At 47.4% G+C, this 24,608-nt stretch overlaps 1 protein-coding gene across 1 annotated transcript in view; it reads right to left on the reverse strand.

Annotated features, from left to right (window-relative positions):
• The window catches only part of EFCC1 (EF-hand and coiled-coil domain containing 1), a 448,422-nt gene extending 424,692 nt beyond the window's left edge, over nucleotides 1–23,730 (reverse strand). The window contains exon 1 of the mRNA XM_069643957.1: nucleotides 21,886–23,730. Within this exon, the coding sequence (XP_069500058.1) occupies nucleotides 21,886–22,602 (717 nt within the window). The 5' untranslated portion in view covers nucleotides 22,603–23,730. The remainder of the gene's footprint in view (nucleotides 1–21,885) is intronic.
• Nucleotides 23,731–24,608: the final 878 nt, after the last annotated feature.

Raw genomic sequence — 24,608 nt, forward strand, 5'->3', positions numbered from 1 at the left:
TCTGGCAGGGATGTCAACTCATGTAGGGGTTGCCAGGGGTCTGCCTGGTGACCCCTGAAGCCTCCCTTGCTACCCCTGTGGTCTCCCTTGCTACCCCTAATTTAAAATTGGGGCTCCTGGGCTGTGGTCAGCAGCATGTGGCTCTGTGTTTCTTAAGTGGCTAGTTTTCTGATAGCTATAGCCGGTAAGATAGCTCAGTGGGTTCAGCGCTCACTGCTGCAATGTGCGTGTGCTCTGCAGGTTGCAGGTTCAGCTCCCAGAGAGAGAGGTCAGGTCAACTCAGCCTTTTATCCTCCTGAGGTTGATAAGTGAGTACCAACACAGGTTGGGTGACTTTGTAGGTATATTTGGTCTATATGAAGCTCTTACAAGTAAGTGCTATATAATAACACAACATTATCATTTGGCCTTGGACATCTGCTTGCATTCACAGTAATTTGGTAAATTGGCCCATATGCGCTGATATTAATGATACATATGGTGATCCATTCTTGTATGAAATGTATATCACTTCACAGCAGACCTGCATGCACCCCCCCCCCCCACCCCCACCCACCCCAGGCACACTCACATGGCATGGCATGGCAGGGAAAGCCCCTGAAAAGGGACGGTGTGGCTGAGACACACAGGCACTTGTTAGACTCTGCCCTAATGTTTACGTTGCTCAATGCTCACAGTAGTCCCACTCCAGTCCAGTCCTTACCTCAGTTGGCTGGCTGTTGGCTGGGCTGCTGCCTGCTGTCTGTGTGGCCGGCACTGGCACTGGGCACTCCACTGTCTGTCTGCTGGCCGGCCGCCTCAGTGCTGCTGTGGTCCTCCTGTCCTGTGTGGGCTGTGGCTGTGGGCACTGGCAGGTCCACTGCAGACGGTGTGTGCTTGTGGGGCACTGGGGCTCATATAGCAGTAGCCCAGCCAGTAGCATAATGTATGCATTGGCGATTTCGCCGATTTGGCGGCAAATTGGGTGGGCAGCCGAATTTTCATTGGGTCAATGGGTCCGATCCGTCCACGGCGCCGGCGGCTGGGGGCCCAGGCCAGCCAGCCCCCAAGCGCACAATTTGAAGACAGTTGCTTTCAACTTTGCAAAGAAGTGTTACTTACTTCCTGCAGCAAAGTTGAAAGCAAGTGTGAAATGTGTCACTGTGTTTTACAGTGCCAGGCTCGGCCCCAGCTCAGCGGAGCCCTCAGTCAGCCTGCAGGCAGGCTGCACCCCCCAGGGTCAGGAGGACTCGGAGGGGAGGAGGGAGGCAGGTGTTACAATTGCTTTGTGTTTGCAATTGCTTCAGCCTGCCTCCCTCCGGCTCCCGAGTCCCACCACAGATTAAACAACTAAACAAGTTGTTCTCTCTGTGGCCGCGCCCGCCGCAGCCGCAGGCCAGAGGCTCGTGAGCTGACGGCAGGCGCACCAGCCCCCTGCAGTGGCACTGGGCGGGCGGCGGCATTCCGCCGGCCTGGCCAGGCCCCAGGCCCACAGTGGCCTGTGAATTATGCACATGCATCTGCATCTGCATGCATCATAAATTATGATGCATGCATGATGCAGATGCACTCATCAAAGCAAGATGCTATGATGATTGTGCAGGGCAGACTCTCACTCCCCCTCCTGGCTCCCGCCTCCCGCCCTCCACTGACTGGCTGGCTCGCCCAGCCTAGGGCAGGCGAGGCGACTCACTCCTCCAGCCCCCCAGGCCCCCCCCCCAATCCGGCCATCCCCTGATTTAGCCGCAGGCCGCGAATACTCGCGACGCCGCGGCTCGGCACACTGCAGCGCACACACACACACACACTAGGCCGGGCCCGGGGGGCCGCTGGCCCGGCCTGCCAATAAAAAAAAAAAAAAGACATTTTTTAAAAAAAAAAAACGGCCCTGAGGTGGCTGCCGGAAAACCGGCCCCAGGGGACCCCAAAGTCGTTCGGCCACGGGCCGAAAGACCGAAAGGGCCAGTCCGACCCTGGGCACAGCACAAAATGAGCATACCCACACACCACACCCTCTCCCACACCAAGATGATACCAATAGTAGTGGCAGAACTGGAGCAGGAGGCCTTGCTTGCAAGGCAGTAACAACAACAACCACAGCCCCAACCACAGAGGACGCACAGGAGGAGACGGACGGTGAGACAGGCCCAGCATGCACCTCCAGTGCATCCACCGTTACCACGCCGGCAGCCCCCAATCCCTCGCATCTGAGCCACCTCCTTCAACCTAACACCACATCAGATCCACACCCTGTACCGGCTTGACCATGACACCATCACCACCATAGTGGACCTGATACATGACGACATAGTGAGTTTCATTGAATAAAGCTCTGCCATCCCCCCTCCACTGAAGGTAGTGACTGTGCTCCACTTCCTTGCCACAGGCACCTACCAGCACACAGTGGGGCACATGCATGGTATATCACAACCCTTATTTACCCGGATACTGAACCAAGAGCTGGATGCCCTCCTCAAGCACACAAGGGACTACATATACCTACCACGGACTCCCCAGGAAGCAAATGTTGCCTTCCATGCACTGTGAGACATCAAATGACACCTGCGCAATGATCAATGTCCACTCCGTTTTACATTATGAACAACCAGTGTATTGAATAATTGACATGAAACGTGTACAACAAAACCTCCACCACCCTCCCCCTCCCCCCAACTCCCAAACACACCATCACTCCCCTCCCCCTCCCCCCAACTCCCAAACACACCCTCATTCCCCTCTCCCTCACCCACAACAACCCCAGAATAGTGCCATAAGGCCAACATAGGCCACATGTGTGTGCCAGCATGTTCAAGGCGTGCCCCCAGAGCCAGGGGGATCCATGTTGGGCCGGCGCAATGTACGCATTGAGCGTCGGAGCGGGCTGGTCTGGGTGGAGGAGCACTGTGACGGTGTGTCCTCCCGCTGGGGCTGTCGTGTGGGAGGTGCATCCTCCAGGGCATCCGCGATGCGTCCCAGGACCGCACACAACCTATTGCTGCTGTCAGTGACCGCCTGAAGCATCTGCCTTAGCTCATCCGCCCACTCCACCCTGCCCTGGCGGGTGTCCTCCATGAAGGCATTGATGAGGTCCGTCAGCTGATGTGCACGTGGTTCATCAATGTATGTAGGTACATTCCTGGCGGGTCTTGGGCCTACCTGCCCTGGCATGGCCTCAACTTGTGGAATAGGTCCATGATCTGCCGGAGCACTACGTCCAGGTGTTTCCTGCTCCACAGAGTCACTGCTTGATGGCAGGGGGACATTGGTGGGCTCTGGGGTGTGGACTGTGGGGTAAAAGTCCTCCTCAGTGGCACCACAGATCGATAAGGGGCTGTCCACATTCTCCTGGGTGGCCGTAGCTGCCTACTCCCCAGCAATGCTTGATTCTGCCGACCTTGGGGTGTCTAATGTGGCAGGTGCCGAGGCAGGGAGGGATTGTGGTGGTGCCTCCTCCACTGGCGTTTGTGGTGCCTGGGTGGTTTTCTTATTCCGTGCGGGAATGCTCCGGGACCGGCCTCTGCACGTGGAGGTGGATGGACGGGTCGTCTGGGTATCCCCGCTGTCATGATCGGTGCCTGTGGGGGTAGAGGAGAGGGACAACATGAGTGATTGTATGATGCGCTAATTGCATAGATCGCTGCATTAACATTTCTGTAATTTGGGGTTTGTGGCCCTATGGGCCTTGCAACAGTACTAGTACATATGAATGTGAATTGAATGTACGCATGTGTACGCATGTGTCGGAGTGACTCATCCTGCCATAGTAATGTGCAGTCTGGCACACACACTGCCGAACCTGATGCACAATGTGCATGATGGAATGTGCAAGTTACTGCACTATGGCTGATGTGTGTTATGTACTTGCAGTTGGCCCTTGATTGCGTTGCAGTTGACTCTGCATTAGTTGGATGGGGGTTGGCTACATGACAAGGTGCCTTTGGGGGAGTCTACATCATGCAATTGCCATTGGCAGTGTTGACTTTGGACACTCACCTCCATCGGCAGGCGACGTTGCCCCGCAGTCCATTTCACCGATGCCCTCTATGCATTCCGTGCCAATCATTGCGGCGCATGTCTCCTCCCATGCCTCAAGTTGCACAGGGGAACTTGGGCCCCCTCCAGTCTGCATGGCCTGACTCCTGTTGGCAGTGAGGAGTCCCCGCACCCGCACCCGCAAGTCATCCCACCGCTTGCGGCAGTCCTTGGGGGTGCGAGGGGTGGAGCCTACAGCGCTCACCCTTTGGGCGGTTTCTGCCCAGATGTTCTTTTTGCGGATGGTGGAGTCCCTCCGCATGTCTGGGCTGAACACCACGTCAGCGTGTTCTGCCAGGTGGTCCACCATGACCTGGAGCTCATCAGGGCAGAATCGCTTCTTGCGGAGCCGGTCCGCAGACTTCTTAGGTGCTTTAGGCATAGTTCCTGGGTTCCTGATGCTTTCCCCAACTTCGGATTGCTCCCGAGGGTGCTGCCTGATGAGGATGGCTATGGATTGTGTTTTTATAGATGGCCGCCGCGCTCCTTCCCGTTCCTGTGCGATGACGTAATTTCCGGTTCCGTTGTTTTGCGGTGACCGTAATTTACGGGATCCGTAAATTACGGTCCCCGTTATTTACTGTCGCTGCTGCTTACATGGCGGTGTTGTAATGTACGTGTCGCAGCAGGCCGGTAGGGGTTTTTCGGGGGGGTTTTGCGGCATGCCTCTAGGTACTTTTCCGGCATGGCGAAAAGCGCGTGTCCGCGAGGTCGGAATGGGACGCAATTAGCGGTCTGTAACCTTGGCGGAGTCGTACTTTACGTCATGCCGAAAACGACCGGTACTTACCTCCAACCTCGGAATGAGGCCCATGCTCCTCAAATGACCGAAGGATGAATGGGGAAGGGGGCCCTTCTGTATGTGTTTCAGAAATGTGCTCGTGCGAATGAAAAGAAGACGCCCCCTGAGAAAGGGGTCTTACATTTCTGGATGGGGAGGCACAAGAATGTTAATGAGCAGAAATTGCACGTAGGCTGATGGTGTCTCGTGCTTGACTATTCTGATGTCAATTTTCCCACCTTCTGACAAGTATGCCCTAATTATTGGAGGGTAACGTTTGATTTTAGAATGTGTTCTGCTTTTTCACTGGGTTTTTGGCGATCGATTGCAAAACTGAGCTGTTCTTGGTGAGGGCAGCGGTCAGAATTGGGTGCCACAGCCATGGGCTAATGTATTGCCCTACTGCCATACTTTCATGCTTAGTCTCGCATTCAGTTTCAAGTGTTACATGCCTTTCGAAACAGAGCCTTCAGTATGGACATTGTGAACTAGCGGGACTCGCTAAGGACGCCTGGTTTTACCAGAGCGAGTGCACCTCGTAATGAGGCGGTAGGGGGTTAACGGGGCCGGCAGCTCTACTGACCCCATTAACCCCCTATGGCCAGGGTTGTGATGACCCCCTGTGACTTCCGAGAGTGCTATGATAAATGCTATGCTAAATGCGAGCTTTCATCTTCCTCCGACATCACTGATGTGGCATCATGGTTTATTGAAACAGTGTTTTATGCTCTTTATTCTCAGTTAGGGTCCTTAATCGGAATTGTAAGGCAAGGTATTGCGTGTTTAAAATAAATTGGGCAGGCTACAGGCAAGCATCCAGAAAGAAGCCCCTTATATAGTGAACATACACCCTGCCATGAAATCCTGTCAACGCCGCGGACTATATCGGAGGGGGCAAGACCAACCAGGTTGTAGTCACTAAGGGACACTAAGACTCAGTTGTGCAGGCTACTTGCACATAAGAGGCTGGAGTCAGAATAAAAGCAAGTCGTTTTATTCTTCTGGTAATGTACACCACATCCTTTCACTCTCCTACAATCTCATGCTGTCATTCCATTCTGAAAGGGCATGGCAAGCTGGTGTGGATTTTTTATTTTTTGTCCATTACATGATGATAACACAACCTTCAAACCTGTCATGGTACCCTCCTCCAAGTGGCAAAGATCTTGGCTCAATAGCAGGACATTGCAAGTGTATCCCCAGTAACAAGTGTTTGGAGAACTAAACTACAACACAGAGGGAAAATGAGCATTACTCCACCCTCTTTGCATGTCTAGCCACACTGCCTGCTAAAATTCAATACAATTGGTTAAAAGAATTGCTAAAAGATTTGTCGGTAAAGGTTTTTGGTAAAATAGTGTTCATTAAAATGAGCCTACATATCGATTAAACTTACAAGATGTCAACGCTAGTGTACTTTTTGGGCCCTCATTATTCAAAATATGTTCTTACGGTGTAAATTGCTCCCTCAACATCATGAGATGTTAAAAGGACAACAGTGCTTTGGGCATCAGGGTTTTAAAGTCACCTTGGGGTATTTCTTCAAACAAATAAAACGAGGTACCGGTGGGTAGAAATACCAGATTGTGCACATTTTATGAAGGATTTATGAATTCGTGCGACATCCTTTAGAATAACAACATTGCAGTTTTCTGTGACTACAGCATAGCTAGAAGCTGGACCCATAGTCACGTTTGGATGTGAAGCAATCATTAAACAGTGAGGAACCCTAATCCCACTATTTGTTGCTGGTGCTCGCCGCGGCCTGGCTGGCATCCCAGTTCAGTTCGCATCTCCCTGCCGACTGAAAACAATTGCAAAAGACGTTTGGGCAAAGCTGTCCTAATTTCCCAGCCGAGTAACCACAGGTGGACCGCACCCCCACTGCTCAAGTCTGAAGGCTAGTCTCTCAGGCTGTGATATTGCTAAGTGTCTAGGCTAAAGGTACCCAGTGGAAACTAACTCAAGCAAAGCATACGACTGCTTCAATTACATCTTGGGACATGAAGTCGCAAAATCCCAACCATAAAAAGGGGCGAGCATACCTCCATGCTTAAACCTTTGGGCGTAAACGATTTCCATGACGAAAAATATTGAAGCCAAATAATCATGTAGAAAATAATGCTGGTAAAAGTCTTTTGTGATTTGTTTTTCAAGTTTGAGAACAAAACGAAGGACATAGTTATAAATGTTCAAATAAATGAAGGGAAGGGAGGGACAAAAAACATATTTGACTACCGAGCTCCCATTTGTGCATTTTTTGGAAGTTTGGTGACTTTATCTGGATATAAAAACGTCCAAAAAAGTTCTTAGCTGATCACTGTTAAACAGAGGTGGACTGCGAACCAAAAGAGGCCCTGGAAACAATGTTCAAAGTGGCCGCATATTACACATTTTCAGCAAGCCCAACCCTTTTCCTATGAGAAAAGGTGAAAATAAAATAGATCACTGCACAAAAGAGGCCCAGGGTGCAGAGGCCTAGTGGGAAATCTCCAAAGTTCCCTATAGGCCAGTCCACCCCTGCTGTTAAACACACTACAAATGTGACAAGACATCAAGGAGCACATACAGCCAGGGAACTCATAAACCGGAAAGAGAGAACACATATAAACGTGCTCTGAGAGATAAAAATCGGTTTATGGTCACTTGATGGGGCTAAATGACTGGCTGGACACTAAAACTCAGAGGGCAGTAAAGCTTTCGTGGCAAATGGAGGGATTACTGAGGTTGCGCAAACAGCTCTGGCAGGTGAGGTCCTCCTAGGTTAAGAGGAAACATTAAAGGGCCCATCAGCTCAAACGAGGATTGCATTTATTTATTTTAGGGAAGTGCTTAACAAAGGCTAAAACAACAGTGGAATGCATAGTAGAAAAGCTGCATTCCACAGTATCGTGTTGCACAGTACTTTGCCCGCAGCACTTCATCAGGGCTTCTCTCCGAAGGATAAGGTAGGAGCATGCATGAGCTTTTGTTGAACTCGATCAGGGACGGCTCATATCCTACCTGCTGCCTTTGTATTGATGCCACGGGGACAAGGTTTTAAAATTAACATTTTTAGTTGTGAAATATAGCCTTTCAGGCACAAACGTATTGCCGTTGAGCGTTTTGGGCCGGCCCCCATGCTAGTCACTCTTTGAACAGCCAAATCCAACCAGTTGCCCAGGGAAAACCCTCCATCACCTGCACCTGCCACTGATCAAAGATGCATCAACACGCTCATCTCGGGTCCTTCCTGGAATGATGAATGTTCATCACAGGAGGATCCAGATCATCAATCAGACTGACAATGACTATGAAAATGCCCAAATCTGTTTCACCAAAGAACCATTGTCGACTAATAGTTTATGCTGGTCGATGAGATGTCAACGATCTGAAGGGTATTATGGATGAAGCAATGCTTCAATTAATGTGTGTGATCTTATCAGGGCACAAGCACTACATTTCAAACTAAAGGCCATCAAATATCAAGACTGGAATAATGATATCACATGACAACTCTTGGAAGCACTGCTAGAATCCCATTCCCAAGCAGAGAATATCATTCCAGATTACTTGTACTTGTAAGTAAGGGCCTGCACTGCAAGAAATACGAATGTCGCTGCAAAAATATCTGCAAAACAGAACTAGTCTAATTATTGGTTGAGTTTAGATGCATTTAATTGACCAACCACGCATACGATTCTTAAAACACCATTGTAGTCCTTTCTTATGTTCTCAGTTTAGTTAAAAGATCTAAAATCTTAGCCATAGTTACTAATGTTGAAAAGATCATTACGTATGACTGGTAAGTATAGCCATGCAGAATTAAACCACCTTTTATAGAGCGTTCCACTTTCTAATGCAGAGAATGAATGGAAGCAGTTGAGGTCATTGGCTAAATTTCTCAAGAGCCAGAACTTAAAACAATTAACCAACCCCATGGTCCAGTAGTACGATTCCTTAGAGCAGAGGTATGTAACCTGCACTTCTCCTGATATTTTGCCAAAAGGCTCCCATGATCCCTCACACTTGCCTATGGCTACGGCTGTTGAGAGTTTGGGCCAATACACCCACAGAGCTGCAGGTTTCCAACCCCTATCGTAGACATGCATGATTGTTCAAGGCGCAATAGAAGAGAGTAATGAGATCTCTGCAACCAAATATACTGAACATAACGGGTTAAGGGCACAGATAACACCACCTCAACAACATCACTTTTACTAGCGATCAGAGCTGGTATTTTGCACCATAATGGCATTTTATGGAATATTGAATGATTGGGACTGTGGAGTATTCAGGTAGCAGGGGTCAAAGTGAGATGGTGGTGCAAATTAGGACAAAGAGAGGACTGGAGCACAAGAAAGTAAATAGTGGTGAAGAATCACATCCTCAAGCCATCTGGCAATAAAGCATCGGACATTGTCTGAAGCAACAGGAAAGAGAGCGTGAACCCACTCAGAGACTCTTCAAACTGCCAGACCAAACACTGGACACACCAAGTGTCATCCAGAAGGAGGGAGGCCACTCAAGCTTTGCTAGTCGTGCAGCATTTACTGTGTGTCATTGCTTTCTTTATCTTGCCAGGCGTTTCATAGCACAGCTTGCACTAAAGCCATTCTCAGGGATTTAGGCTGGAAAATGAGGAGATAAAGAGCTTTTTCTGGGTGGGATCAACCAGTTCTGAGTGATTCCACATTGTGGCCAGTCCTGATTACAAGGGCCCAACCAGCTGCTTTGGACTTGCAGAGATGCTTGAAGAAACGGGCCCTTGGCTAAGGGTAACACCGGGGACTCTTGCTGCTGGCGCTGTAATGTGATTTCGTGAGAATCAAATGATAAAACGTGAATATTAACTCGCGATCTACATAGCTAGGAAATGGTCCTTCTCCTGATACACTCCAGTCCTCTGGAACTCAATCTCAGTGACAATCCTGCCTGCTCCCAGTCTCCTTCAGTCCTGGCTCTTCCAGCAACACTTTGATTCCACCTATCTTGATAATTATTACTAATGTTTACTTGATGACTTGATACATTCTCGCTACCAATATTTTGCTCTATGACCTGTACAGCACTCCGTTGCTCCTGAGTGTTATAAAAATATATGATAATAGTATAAGGAACAAATGAATAGAAATTAAGTAGGATATTTTTCTGGGTTAACTTTGCAAACCTTCCTGATGACGACTCATTTAAACTGTTCATATACCGGTTTTTAAATGCAATATAGCTCTAACCACCATAAGTAAAGTATAAAGGTGCCAATGTGTCCTGCCTGCTGGTGTGCACAGTACTGTTCTCTGGTGTCCCTTGCCTGCTATGTGCTGATGACCCATGTTCAGTGGTGTTCAGTGGCTTAGATGAGAGGGAGGTTTTTTACCCTATACACCTGGGCATTGGGCAGAAGTCCATGTGTGCTGTGCTCTGGCCAGTTAGAAGAGCCGGTTGGATCCCTAGAGAAAAACAGATGAGCCTTGCCCCTCGCGCTACACCCTGTCAATGCCACGGGGTTGGTCCCCGCATCTATTCCAAGCATGTTCTGCAAAGTGAATTTTACCTTACCACAAGCTATAAGTAGCCTCTCCTCGCTAGCCTACTGACTGGGTTAGTACCCATTGCAAACATGGGGGCTCACTTCACAGTTATTCAGCCTCCACCAGCTATGGGCAAGAATATTTTCCCCTAATTCCTTCTCTGACAAATTGACTTACACAGCTGATAATTTTCTTACTGCAGAGTATTTCAAAAATGCTTCCCTTTTTTCTGTATTCCGCAAAGACAGCTTCTGGTGCTGATTCTGTTCCTGGCATCGTTTTCCTTTGGATATTTTCCCTCAACTATATATTGGAGTTTCTGTTGGCTTTTTAACAAGTCGAGGGTACACGCGGGTGGACGTAGTCAGCCCACTTTTATCAGAGGGTGGCCTCAGTGCCCCCCCCCCAGCTAAAATGCAAAACATTGAATGCCCTCTTTGAATTTATGAATTAAATCAGACCTCGGTGTTCGAACCTGCATTGGTCATGTTTGCAGGCCGGACACTTCACCACTGCACTTCCCATTTCAGTACTGCAAATTCCAGGAAAAACATTTGTATTGGTTCTTGGAATTTAAAACATGCACACGTTTTAACGTTTTCAAAAACTCTATTAGAAGAAAATATCCTCTCTTGGTTTTGTGTGTGTTGGTTTTATGAAAAGGCAAATGCCATTCTTCATGTGCAATTTTGGTGGTTATGCAAAGCTAATTTAATGAAAGGTGCATATTTCACCTTGATATGCTAATTTCTGGTGACGTCACATCTCATAGCGTTTGTTGATGAGTCCCCTCACTTTCGTTTTTAGGACTTGACCACTGGTGCCTTCCCTCTCCCTTTTGTGTGCCCTCGTGGGCTTCTCATTGCATTTAGATCAATAGGTCTGGCCTTTTGGTGAACCTTCTACCAACGTGTTTCTGTTGCCCTTTGGATGAGAACTAACTAAGGTTGTCTACTATGAATGAGATGCAACACGTGGAGGACAATTTCCAACTCCTTTCATTATCTTCTCCAACGTAGTACTGAATTAATCCAAACTCACCCCCCCCCCTCTCAACATCACTTGCCTTCCTATCCCCTGATGTCCCTTTTTCTTACAACGATGTGGACGGCACAGTTAACAACAGTCGTCTGCTACAACATTACAGGGTTCAATTGACACTGTATTTTCCTTGGGATACTATCATGGACTTTGCACTCTGTGCCAGCAGGTATATTCAAACGCTGTCTCCAAATACCAGCACACTCCTTCATAGTCTGAATCTGTATACTGGCAGATTCCTCAGTCTCTTCTATGTTGTCACTTCAAAACGTTTTTCCTGAAGTTGGGGTCCAGAGAGGCCTACTTCTCCCGTCTGGACCTTGATGTTGGCACTTTATATAGTAGTGTGCATTATTATACTTTTGATTTCAAACCTCTTGAAAACTCTTACAAACCGCTCTGGAAATTAGTGTAGTTGTTGACATCCTCCTCCCCTTTAATCACCTTTATTATAATCCCTTGAGCCGTGTTGCTAGATTTTGTAAATTGAGCAAAAGTGCAGAGGTCTATCTCCTTTCGGTAAGGTCGTAAAATCCTGACGCAATATAGTATTACAGTTAATTTACAAACAGTGGACATAAAGTTTTTTTTTAAAGAAAGCTCTTCTTCTGTACTTCTGTAACTGTAGTTTATGAGTTGTGCTTCTGCATTTTCAAGTCCCACGCTGTTTTTAAACAACACGGCTCACAGAACAGGTTGGGTGCTGTGGATTGTTCTAAAACACACAAAAAAAGATAGAACGAAATCGAGAGAACTCGCCACTTCTCCCCAAGGGCGGACCCTCCCTTTGAGGCTAGGGAGGTGAGCCCACTCTGCAATACCCACCCTAGGGGTAGAGGCAAGTGGGACTTCACCAGGAGAGACTCACCCTTAGGGAACTCCCTCAGGAAATACATTTGGACAATGGGAAAGAAAATAATGTTTTATGCAGAGGAGTCTGCTTTTTTGTAGACACACCAAAGAGGGAGAAATACATCAAATACACTCCCCTAGTGTCGTTTTTTTTAGAAACCCCGTAATAGTTTGAAAAAAGTGAGCCAGACTAGTGCTAGCTTCTTATCTATCCCCTTTCCTAGATAGGCGGCACACCAGCACCAACTAGGATCAGAGTTCCACTTGGGAGAGGGATATATAGACTTCCTGATAGGGAGATTTAGTGAGCTGCAGACCACTTGCCAAATTAGAACCTCAAACCCCACCTCCCCCCTTTTTGTGTGATTTAACGTTGAGCATTAGGTGGAGGTTGCTGCTCCTTGGGCCCTCCCCATTGTGTTTTGTTATTGGACTAGACTGTGACATGCACGCTTGTTAGCCAAAAAAGCCTATTCTACTACTACTACTTTTGCAGATTTGTTTTGGTCTTTATAATGTTCCTGGGATTTGCCCATAGTGGAATATTGCAGATTTGCTTATATTACAGCTATGCCTTATCTCTATCTATTGTTGCTAATGAGAAAGATTGTATACTTTTTTTATTATTATTATTATCATCATTTGTAAACTTGTTAAAGCGTGACATGGACCTGAGGGTATCTTGGCGCTGACTGGAATACTGTCAACGAGAAAGGCTACTTGGGAAGGAGGGCACCAACAAAAAAACTCTCAGTTTAAACAAATAAGAGGGTGTTACGTTTTTCCTGAAGGCAAGATGGTCTGCCATAGCCCTCAGGGTCAAGGGAAGGGAGTTCCACACATCTGCAGCCACTACTGAGAAAGTCCGGCCACCAATAGTGCTCCTCGACACCCAAGGGACACAAAGAAGCAGAAGATCAGCAGAGCAAAGACGACTGTGGGTGGGGACATATGTAACAAACCATTCCTGCAAGAACACTGCTCTGGAGCCATAACAAAGCCATATGAACAATGCAGATGGACTTGAATTTGACTAGCCTCCACAGGAAGCCAATGCAGATAGCGGAGTACCTGAGAGGTAGGAGCTGATTTAGGCAGGCCCCGAGCCAGACGAGCTGCTGAATTTTGCAGTATCTGCAGGCGCTGAGTCCTTCATTTAGGTTGCGAGAGGAATAGAGCGGTACAGTAGTCCAGAGAACCGGCTAGGGTGGCGGACACCACTTGGCTTCTCAGGTTTTCTGGAATATAGGGCAATATTGTCCTTAATGGCTTAAGTTTAAAATGCCCAGAGATGCATCTCACACTGACTTCCAGAGCCATGTACAGTGATGAAGAAATGTTCACTCCCAGATTTTTAACAATAGGGAATGGGAACGGTGGGGTGGGGGTTGCAGAAAATCAATCATATCTCTGTTTTCTCTAAATTTAGCTTGAGCCAATTGCTGTCCATCCAGTTACCAAAGGTGGAAAGGCAATTGTGCAAGCGAGATGACACCAGATCGGAATCACGATCCATACAGAGGATTAGGTGTGTGTCATCTTCGTATGCATAGAAGCGACATCCGTGGGGGATGCTTTGTGGGTGGGAGTATGTGAATGTGTGTAGATTAGGGACCTGGTTGAATTGTTCCTCTACGTTGAGCATTGTTGTGTTCGTTTTTGATTTTTCACTTTTGTTGAAAGGATGTGTCTTTTATGGACGTGGTGCATTAGCAGGCGTGCTCCTGGTTAGGGTCATATTTGATTTGTTTACAATACTCTCTCTCTCATTTCTCAGTGTTAACTGAGCCCGCGTGCGTGCTGCATCCATGTGTTCTTCCCTGGTGGGAGGTTGCGATTATGACATGTGATTGTTGTCAGTGGGAATGAAGAGCGCTTAATACCAAGTTCCAATTACGACGGTATTGGCGCTTCCCATAGATATTGTAAAAGGTATGGCAAATTGCTGAGCCTTGTGGCACACGGCGGGTGATGCTGGCATTGTGGGAGGCAAGTGAAGGAAAGAGATGCAATGCTTCAGTTAATCTACAGTGAGAATTTGATGATTCCTCGGCATCACAAAGCACAGATTTAGCTCCACAAAGGATGGAAAGGCAGGCCCCGTTCCTCCAAGAAAGAGTGATTTTCATTCATTTTTATTTATTTATTTGAACATTTATATAGGGCACAAAATCCAGAGGTGTCTAGGCGCTTAAGCGTTCTGAGTACGTTTTATCTTTCCTAAATCTGTAACGTGCGAGACAATTTACACTAGGTAATACGATCTGCTTGTAAACAAATGCAAGTTCATGAAACTAGAATTGAATGAAAACACTAGAACAGCTGACAAATAACTAAACTTCAAGCGTGTTCAAGCGCGCGCAGCAAGAATCAGTTTCCATTGCAGCGCACGTACAAACGCACAGGGCAGCTGCCTCCCAAGTTATCAGGCGCAGTCCCTTTTCATTTAAAGATATGTGTGATGGACCTACACAATATGTACTTACCCCCAAGCTTAAAGATCGGCCTGTAGCAGTTTTCGAAGCAATACCAGTTTCGCGCCATCACACCCGAACAGTCCTCGCCCCAACTCTGCTTTTCCTGGTTTTGCAGTGCCTGTAAGACAGATCGATGTGTCTGCCTCGCGGTGGGCGAATGCTTTGAACATCGGAAAGGGGGTTTAATGGGCTGCCATGCAGTACAAGCTCCTATAAACTACGCTCACCCCACTTTAGAAATGTGCTGTGATGTGGAACTTGTAAGTTAAGACCATCTTTGAAGAGGCTTCCAGGCCGACCTCATATGGGAAAAATGAAGTGTTGGTGAGAAGCAAAGTGAGAATAGAGAGGGCTTGCTTTTGGGCATGTGTGTTTGAACCACACAATGTGTGTGTGTTCTTGCCTGTTCTGCAATTTCCCATAAGTATATGTTTGTGCCAGTCTGTCAGTATTAGAATGTAGTTTGTGTTTCAGGGGTAGCCTGACTCCCAACGCTTACTTTCATTAGGAGGGAAACACGCCAGCATATGTGTATTACATATAGAAAACCAGCACTAGAGGGCCACATCTATCAGTTAATACACAGCACAGACTTCGAAATGCGGAGCACAGTGTCTCTGAAATGTATTTATTTTTATTTATTTATTGCTAATATGCACACAGCCAACAATGGCTTTACATATAGCAGCAATGTACATACATTTTAATAAAACAGTATCCTATAAATAATCTAAAAATGATCTCCTATCAGAGCTAAATCATATTAAGAGAATGCCAATTGATAATTCTTTTAAAATAGCTAAAACAACTTCATAAAATGTCATCATTTGATAAATCAAATTTATGTCATTACCTTGCAACAATGATTCCCATATATCAGTTATAATTCCGTTATTCCTGGAATTACCATATGCTAACAAATATTTTGTGCGCAGAAACAGCAGGCTTTCAGACTCACATAGAATGTGTTTGGCAGATTCAATAATCGCCAATCCACAAAGCCTACAGTATCTACGTTGTTTAGGTATGCACAGTTTCGCACCTAGGATTTCCAGGGTATCATGTTGAATTTAAACAACACATAACGTGTAATGGCTGCACAATCAGGAAATGCCATCTGGTAACTTGGTTTACACACCTTCCCAGACCAGAATTCCAGATACATTCTACTATTGCTTTTTGTCGCATGGTTGACCATATTTTTTTCTCTATTATGATCATATATCATCTGTTTTGATATCCATTTAACCTTTGCAATGGTGAGTGTTAACCAGCTATTAGCATCTTCTTTGGCCTATTTAAGATATATACAGCACTGTCTATCCAATATTATTTGATCTTATTGCTTATTCAGGTTTTTAAGTTTTTTTATCAGTTCCACAATAAACGTATCATCATCTAATTTAATTAATTTCAAGGAAAGTGTGGCCGTCTTATATTCTAATATATCACTCACACTGCTTACATTACATTCCATTAATATATATTCTCAAGGTAATATATAGGCATTCTCAACAAAATCCGTAAGATTTTGGCTTCAAATTTCTCCAATTCTCGTATATAAAACATTCCCCATATTTAAGCACCATATAATAAGCATGAAACAATCTTAGTGGAGTATAAAATTAATATTGTACTAACAGAAACGCTACCATGGCACCCTATAAAGTTACTCAATGCCATTGTTGCTATCATACATTTCCTTTTCGTTTCTTGCCAGTGTAATTTCCAGCAAAGTTTATGGTCGATAATTACTAATGGGTTTTACATTACCATAAAACGTCATTATCTTAGTTTTACATATGTTAATAGTCAAATCATTCATGATGACAAATCTTTTGAGATCATCTAATTTAACTTGTAGACCTGTGTAATCTAGCAATATGAGGTCATCGGCACACCCTGACCAGCCTAACCTTACTATCCCAATTTGAATATTATTCATACAGGGATCGGAATCATCTCTCATGAAGTCAGCAAGGTATATAGGTTGCAGAGCGTAGCAGCTAATATACAGCCTTGTTTGACTCCTCGCCTTGCAGCTATTGATTCTGACAATTTGCCTTCTGCATCGAGTGTCTCTGAAATGAAAATAAGATCATGGGTCAGCAGTTGCCATTTATTTTCCTCTAATCTTGAATGACATGCCATATGTTGCGTAATGTCCAGCCACATTCAGTGTAATGTAAAGATGTCTTCGTGTCATTATCCTTTAGTGTGGCAGAGCTAGAGTAATTCCCAAGAATTGGCTCAAAGGAGAGAATTGCAACAGGAGGCTTCCACTTCACGGGTTAGGTATTCTCTGTGGCAGAGCTAGAGTAAGTCACAAGAATTGGCTGAAAGGAGATTAATGCTACAGGAGGCTTCCACTTCACAGGGTAGGTGTTCTCTGTGGCCGAGCTACAGTAATTCCCAAGAACTGGGTGAAAGGAGAGGAATGCTACACGAAGCTTCCACTTCACGGGTTAGGTATGTTATGTGGCCGAGCTAGAGTAATTCCCCAAGTATTGTCTGAAAGGAGAGAAATGCTACAGGAGGCTTTACTTCACGGGTTGGGTGTGCTGTGTAGCCGAGCTAGAGTAAATCCCAAGTATTGGCTGAAAGGAAAGGAATGCTACAGGAGGCTTCCACTTCCCGGGTTAGGTGTGCTATGTGGCTGAGCTTGAGTAATTCCCAAGAATTGGCTGAAAGGAGAGGAATGCTCCAGGAGGCTTCCACTTCACGGGTTAGGTGCGCTGTGTGGGCGAGCTAGAGTAATTCCCAAGAATTGGCTGAAAGGAGAGGAATGCTATAGGAGGCTTCCACTACACGGGTTAGGTGTGCTCTGTGGCCGAGCTAGAGTAATTCCCAAGAATTGGCTGAAAGGAGAGGAATGCTGCAGGAGGCTTCCACTTCACGGGTTAGGTGTGCTGTGTGGCCGAGCTAGAGTAATTCCCAATAATTGGCTGAAAGGAGAGGCATGCTACAGGAGGCTTCCACTTCATGAGTTAAGTGTTTTCTGCAGCCGAGCTAGAGTACTTCCCAAGAATTGGCTGAAAGGAGAGGAATGCTACAGGAGGCTTCCACTGCACGGGTTCGGTGTGCTCTGTGGCCATGCTAGATTCATTCCCAAGAATTGGCTGAAAGGAGAGGAATGCTACAGGAGGCTTCCACTTCACAGGTTAGGTGTGCTCTGTGGCCGAGCTAAAGTAATTCCCAAGAATTGGCTTAAAGGACAGGGATGTTACAGGTGGCTTCCACTGCACGGGTTAGGTGTGTTCTGTGGCCCAGCTGGGGTAATTCCCAAGAAATGACTGAAAGGAGAGGAATGCTACAGGCGGCTCCACTGCACGGGTTAGTTGTGTTCTGTGGCCGAGCTAGAGTAATTCCCAAGAATTGGCTGAAAGGAGAGGAATGCTACAGGATGCTTCCACTTCACGTGTTAGGTGTGCTCTGTGGCCGAGCTACAGTAATTCACAAGAATTGTCTGAAAGGAGAGGAATGCTACAGGAGGCTTCCACTTTACGTGTTAGGTGTTCTCAAGCTAGAGTAATTCCCAAGTATTGGCTGAAAGGAAAGGAATGCTACAGGAGGCTTCCACTCCCCGGGTTAGGTGTGCTATGTGGCCGAGCTAGAGTAATTCCCAAGAATTGGCTGAAAGGAGAGGAATGCTGCAGGAGGCTTCCACTACACGGGTTAGGTGTGCTCTGTGGCCGAGCTAGAGTAATTCCCAAGAATTGGCTGAAAATAGGGGAATGCTACAGGAGGCTTCCACTGCACGGGTTCGGTGTGCTCTGTGGCCATGCTAGATCAATTCCCAAGAATTGGCTGAAAGGAGAGGAATGCTACAGGAGGCTTCAACTTCACAGGTTAGGTATGCTCTGTGGCCGAGCTAGAGTAATTCCCAAGTATTGGCTGAAAGGAGAGGAATGCTTCAAGAGACGTCGACTTCACAGGTGTGCTGTGTGGCCGAGCTGGAGTAATTCCCAAGAATTGGCTGAAAGGAGGCTTCCACTTCACAGGTTTAGGTGTGCTTGGTGGCTGAGCTAGAGTAATTCCCAAGAATTGGCTGAAAGGAGAGGAATGCTATAGGAGGCTTCAACTTCACAGGTTAGGTGTGCTCTGTGGCCGAGCTTAAGTAATTCCCAAGAATTGGCTGAAAGGACAGGAATGTTACAGGCGGCTTCCACTTCACGGGTATGTATGCTCTGTGGCCATGCTACAGTAATCCCCAAGAATTGGCAGAGCTAGAATAATTCCCAAGAATTGGCTGAAAGGAGAGGAATGCTACAGGAGGCTTCCACTTCACGGGTTAGGTGTGCTCTGTGGCCGAGCTAGAGTAATTCACAAGAATTGGCTGAAAGGAGAGGAATGCTACAGGAGACTTCCACTTCACGTGTTAGGTGTGCTCTGTGGCAGCGCTAGAATAATCCCAAGAATTGGCTAAAAGGAGAGGAATGCTATTCGCCTCCTTTAGGCGAATTGGGCCTCTGGGCCTAATAGCAGGGTTTATTATTCCTGTGTTCTGAGTGTTGTGCTCACATTGACCATATGAACAGTGCATCAAGCCTAATGATTTGCAGGAGGGAAAACAGGGCAACCCATTGCAACATAATGCTGTCGGTGCCAGATGAAAATGAACCAACAAAGTAAATATAACAGCTTTTCTTAACGTAAAGAAACAAGCTAAGCATGTACTAGATGTATGGTAATAGCAGATGCATTGATGCTGTTTGGAAACTCCCGGGGTAATATGAAGTCTAAGGCCCTCATTATGAGGTTGCCTGGTAGTACTGGCGGCCTACCGGCAACCTCGGCTTACCTGTTTCCGGGATATTACGGGCGGCGCCAGAACGATAAGTTCCCATTCCCATCCACGGGAATGGGAACACTGAGGCACCAGCACCGTTAGCAACGGTGCCGGTGCTTCAATGATGTATCTCCTGGTAGGGGTCAAGCCTGCCGGTAGTTCACAGCCCCAACTGGCAGACTCGGAGTGAGCCTGTAAGATCGGCGCCTTGTTTCCAGACCGACTAACTCCTAACCAGGGCCTAAGACATGTAACCAGTCCCCTGTGTTGTGGCCCTTTGGTTTTGGGGCTTTTCGCCTGTTTAATTAAAATAGGCACAATCCTTGCTAGGTGTTCAGAAGGGGCTGAGCACATATATGCTTAAAACAAAATGCTAGCCAGCGTCTAGCCTCCCTGGAAACACTGGCCTATCCTGTTAAAGTCAGGCGCGGCTCTCATTGGAGCCCTGTTGTCTCTTGTTTATTTTCTGGAATCATTTTATCATTTTTTTATGCAATGTATTGTATACAATTGCATACAGGGGCACTGTCGGGCAAGATCTGAAGTCTACAAATACTTTGATACAATAATATATTTTTTAGTGCTTCATATGGGAAGCCCCCTGCTTGTAAGCGCTGTAATTGTTTTGTTATAAACCAATTTAAAGGTATTCTATTCAACCTCGCAAGGTTGGAAGACTGAGTCAGCCCGGTTGGGATTCGAACCAGTGACTATAGGTAGCACACGGATATACGAGAAGAGCTGTGCTCACTGAACTGTTTTAGCGGCTGGCAGCTGCGTCAAATGCCTCCTTTATACAGTACACTTGTATGTTCCCAGGTTACAATAATAGCACTTTCTATTTCATTCATTCACAGCGTATTTATTTTGACCCATGTATGGTGCAAGTGGTTGGATGTTTCTTACTCATTAGTAGGAACTTATTTCCCGGGGCATGTGGCAGTATAATGTATGTCCATTGTGAGGTGTTCCCAGAGGCAGCAGGGAAAGGGGGATATTGTTCCCTGAGATGTCAGGATATGGGTACAGGCTCCAAGTCAAAAAGGAGGAAACTAACAAACAACAATTACTTTGGAGGCATTTCGCTGCATTTAATAGCATAATGCAACAGACCGTTACTGAAGGATATCAAATAGAAATTGCACAATACCAGAGGCATTGCTAAGGGGGGGGGGGGTGAGGAGGTATAACCTGAGGTCTTTTTGTAGTAGCCCTGGATATAAGCACAGGGGCTACAACCAGAACGCTAGCGAGCCCGGAGAGTCCCGATAGCGTAGCCACAGATCTTTTCCAGACCTAGCGACAACCCTGCAGAATACATTTGTTAATTAAAATTTCACAGTTAATCAGAAAATAGTCCTAGATGAAACTGCAAGTCTGTGACCACTGGGGAAATCACCATCGATAACACAACAGTGATGAACGTGCGGGGAGTCCATGTCGCCATGCACCACACTACCGGCCAGGAATGACCGTGGGGGAACTAATAGGACCCCTCGTGAACCAACAAACCCACAAACCGGTTGCCCCACCTTTGCGCACCTACCCGAGCAGTACCGAAGCACCTTGACCAGCACCCACAGAGCCATGGCTAACACCCAGGAACAAAACAATCGCTCACGTCTCCAATTTTTCAAAATCCACCATATAATACAATGATGTGTGTTAAAATAGGATGTTCGCCTCCTACTAAGAAAATCTACTACCCACTACATTCAACATGAAGGGATGGGAGTGTGAAAAAATAAGCTGGTGGCCCGAGGTGAGAGTAAAGAGGTCGTTGTTCCTGCCCACATCCTCACCCTCCTATGTCGGTGCCTAGTATGCTGGCGGGGAAGCCGCTGGCAGGAATTGGGGGTGCCTTTACAGTGAACACAGATGGACACCACACACGAGAATCAAAACCGACTCTTCCTGGCTAACACACTTTTTCTCAGGCACCTCTTAAAAGGTCTGCATGGGATGCCCAGAAGCACGCATTTCCCGCTCAGACCAGCAGTGTGCAAGCAACCAATCAGGCAGCAGGACCATTTACAAACATTTTCTTCCATTTATGTGCGAGAAAGGATTTGGCACTGTGTTGTCCAGTTTTAAAATCAAGCAAAATCCAAGTTCTGATACCTTTTATTGGACTACCAAATTACTGTGGTAAGCTTGGACTAACAAATTACTATGCTAAATTTATGGAACTACCATTTTAGCATAATACTTCCAGACAGTCCAATAAAAGGAATCGATTTTGCCCTCGTTTACTTCTATACTATTCAGCGATCAGGTTCCACCAACAGGCAAAACAAGGGAACTGCATGCTCATGTTCACAACGATGAACCCACTAATGGATGGAATAAGAACGGAACACACTCAGTAGGCAACACAGTGCACAGGTTGGAAAAGGAGAAAGTTGCAGCTAATCTGCCACTTACTTGGAGTGCCAGGGACCTGGCATCACTGCTCTGCAGTGCAGCCCTCATATCTTCCACCAGCTCACGCAGGCTGGCATTCTCATCCTCCAGTTTTAGAATTCTGTCCTCTGCCTGTTCCAGAGCAACAATCTCCTCATAGCACTCCCTGGAGCAAGAGCCGGTCTGGCCTCGGCTGCAGTCCGAGCTATGCTGCCCCGGAGACGCTCCTCGCTTCCCTAGAAAGGACAGTGGCTTCCTCCGTCGCCGCCTCACGGGGCTGCGTAACCGTATCTGGGTTTCAATGTGCTCACTCTCCTTTCCCACAGGCATCCGTACCACCCCGGCCTTGGAGCTGAAGTATCCGCAGAGCCGGGCGTGGAACTGCCGAAAGGTGATCTCCCGGGGCAAGTCCTCCAACAACCCAGTGCACTCTTCCAAGTCCTGCTCATCACCCTGATCCTGCCACCCTACCTTCTGCTCCTGCCCAAGGCCCAGCACACCACAAAGCACCATGAACTCCTCGCCCAGGATTCTCCCCTCTCCCTGCCAGTCCAGGTGGTGGAAGATCTCCTGCAGGTACTGGTCCAGACCGGTGGCAAGCACGATGATCTCATTCTCCACTCCGCGGTCCAGCCCGTAGTGATAGGCCAGTGCGCTGATCAGCCACTGAGTCCTGCGGGCGGGGCGATTCGGGCTGTATGGGTCCACTACACTGCACTCTTCAGAGGGGAGCTGCATAATTGCCACTGTCCCTCTGGGTCTCAGGGAACATGCTTTCCTCCAGAGGGGAAAATCTACAGGGTCTTATGCACCAGGCTTCCCACAAGACAAGGGGATTCCAGTGATATCAGCGACCACCTCTCAGCAAACTGCAAGAACCTCACAAGCTTTCTCCTTCAGGGAATGGGCAGATAATGGAACTATGTTTCCCTTTAAATAAACAGTGCAGATATTGGAGTCAGTCTTCTGTGTAGGAGCCCCAGGCAGACAATTGCAACTCCTGGATCAACTTTCCCTGTTGAAGATTGGGACTGTGTAGGACGCCTTACTGAGGGAATTTCTGGGGAGTGGTTAACCCCTATTATTTGGGGAAGCCGCTGCAGAGGTCAGGTTTCCTCATAGGGGAAGAAGATCTGAGGGACAACTGCATAGGATAGGTGTCTCTTTGTGACAGATATTCGCTGTCCATGAAGGAGACCCAGTTGCATTAAAACTTGATGGGATCCCCTCCGTCCCTTTATATGGAGGAGGTTGGCAAGGTTTTATAGGACGCCACAGAGCTCAAACACCTCTCTCTGCGGGCAAGAAGCAGAACTCTTTAGTGTCAAAACGTAGGAGATGCTAAGCTTCCTAGAGCAAGCATGGGAGCCCAAGGGTTTCCCTTTACGAGCATGGCACCTCAGGGTCAAGGAATCCCTACCGAAAGGGGCGCTCGGAAACTAAGCTTTCCAATGCAGGAAGGGACCAGACTTCCCGCAGCAGAGCGGGGAGAGGAAGGGGGCAGCAGAAAGGGCTCCGGCGCGCCACCGGTGCTTGGAGCTGTCAGGGTACTGAAGGCAGCCGCGGGATGCGGGATGCTCTGCCCGGCTCTCAGCTTCGCTTACTTCTCCCCGGACTTCTCCATTCGCCGTTGCCCCGGTGGTCGTGGTGTGTGACTGCCCAGCAGCGCCTGGTGTTCAGTCCTCGCGGCGTGCGGGATCCCGGAGCTAAACTTTGCGTCTCCTCTTCCTCTGAGCGTCCGGCGAGTCCGCGGCGGGTCCTGCAACTTCACTCCGCTCAGAGGCTGCCCCACGCTGCGCTCCCAGGGCACGGTGACGTCGCCGGGGGCGGGGCCTTTTAAACGCTCGGGATCACAGCTGGAACACTTTATCTCCAGCTCCGACCACCGGGCCCTTCAAGCCCTATCAGAAGGCGGCTAATCAAGAAGCGCGCGCTGGAGCAGAGAGACATGCAGCAGAGCTGGCATGGCACTGCAGGGGCGGAAGCAGTGCTGGCACGCTGTGCTGATTAAAGCACTGCTGGATGGAGATGGAAACTGCATGCCAGTGTTGATTAACGCGGTGCTGTATGGTATGAGGGCGATGGACGCAATTCGCATATGACCCGATGGAAGCAGTGCTGGTATATTGGTCCTGATGGTGGGGATGAAGATAAAAGCAGTGCCAGTGATGAAACCAGCGATACAATGTGATGATAATGAGAACTAAGGCGGTGCTGTTGTGGTGTGATGTTCAAAGTAGTAGTATTTAGTGTGACGACTATAAACGCAGGGCTAGAATGACATAAGGCGACGCTGGAATGGTGTGGAAATAATCCAAGAAGTGCTGGCATGCTCTGCTAATGATCAACGAGTGTTGGTGTAGTGTAGTGTAGCGATGGTGAATTCAGAACTGGAAAGGTGATGCTCAAAGCAGCGCTGTGCGGTATGATCTTGATGACAAAAGCACGGTTGGAGTGACATTATGCTGGCGATGATGAAGAAAGCTGTGCTGCCTTGCCACGATGATGATACATGTCATTTTGGTATGGTATTACTATGATGAGGAAGTCAAAAGAAATGCTATTATGGTGCAGTAATGATAAAGGCAGTGATGACACGGTACAATAAATATAAAGACAAACATGTGGACCAGTGAATAGAGGATGATAGTCCTTATTTATCGTTTCTCATATATCAATAAACATTTTTCAAATCAATTTTCTTTTTATTGTATATAAATCATTAAAAACAAATCAATGTACAT

Source organism: Ambystoma mexicanum, chromosome 2p (assembly GCF_040938575.1).
Source record: "Ambystoma mexicanum isolate Mex_15411 chromosome 2p, UKY_AmexF1_1, whole genome shotgun sequence".
Taxonomy (NCBI): domain Eukaryota; kingdom Metazoa; phylum Chordata; class Amphibia; order Caudata; family Ambystomatidae; genus Ambystoma; species Ambystoma mexicanum.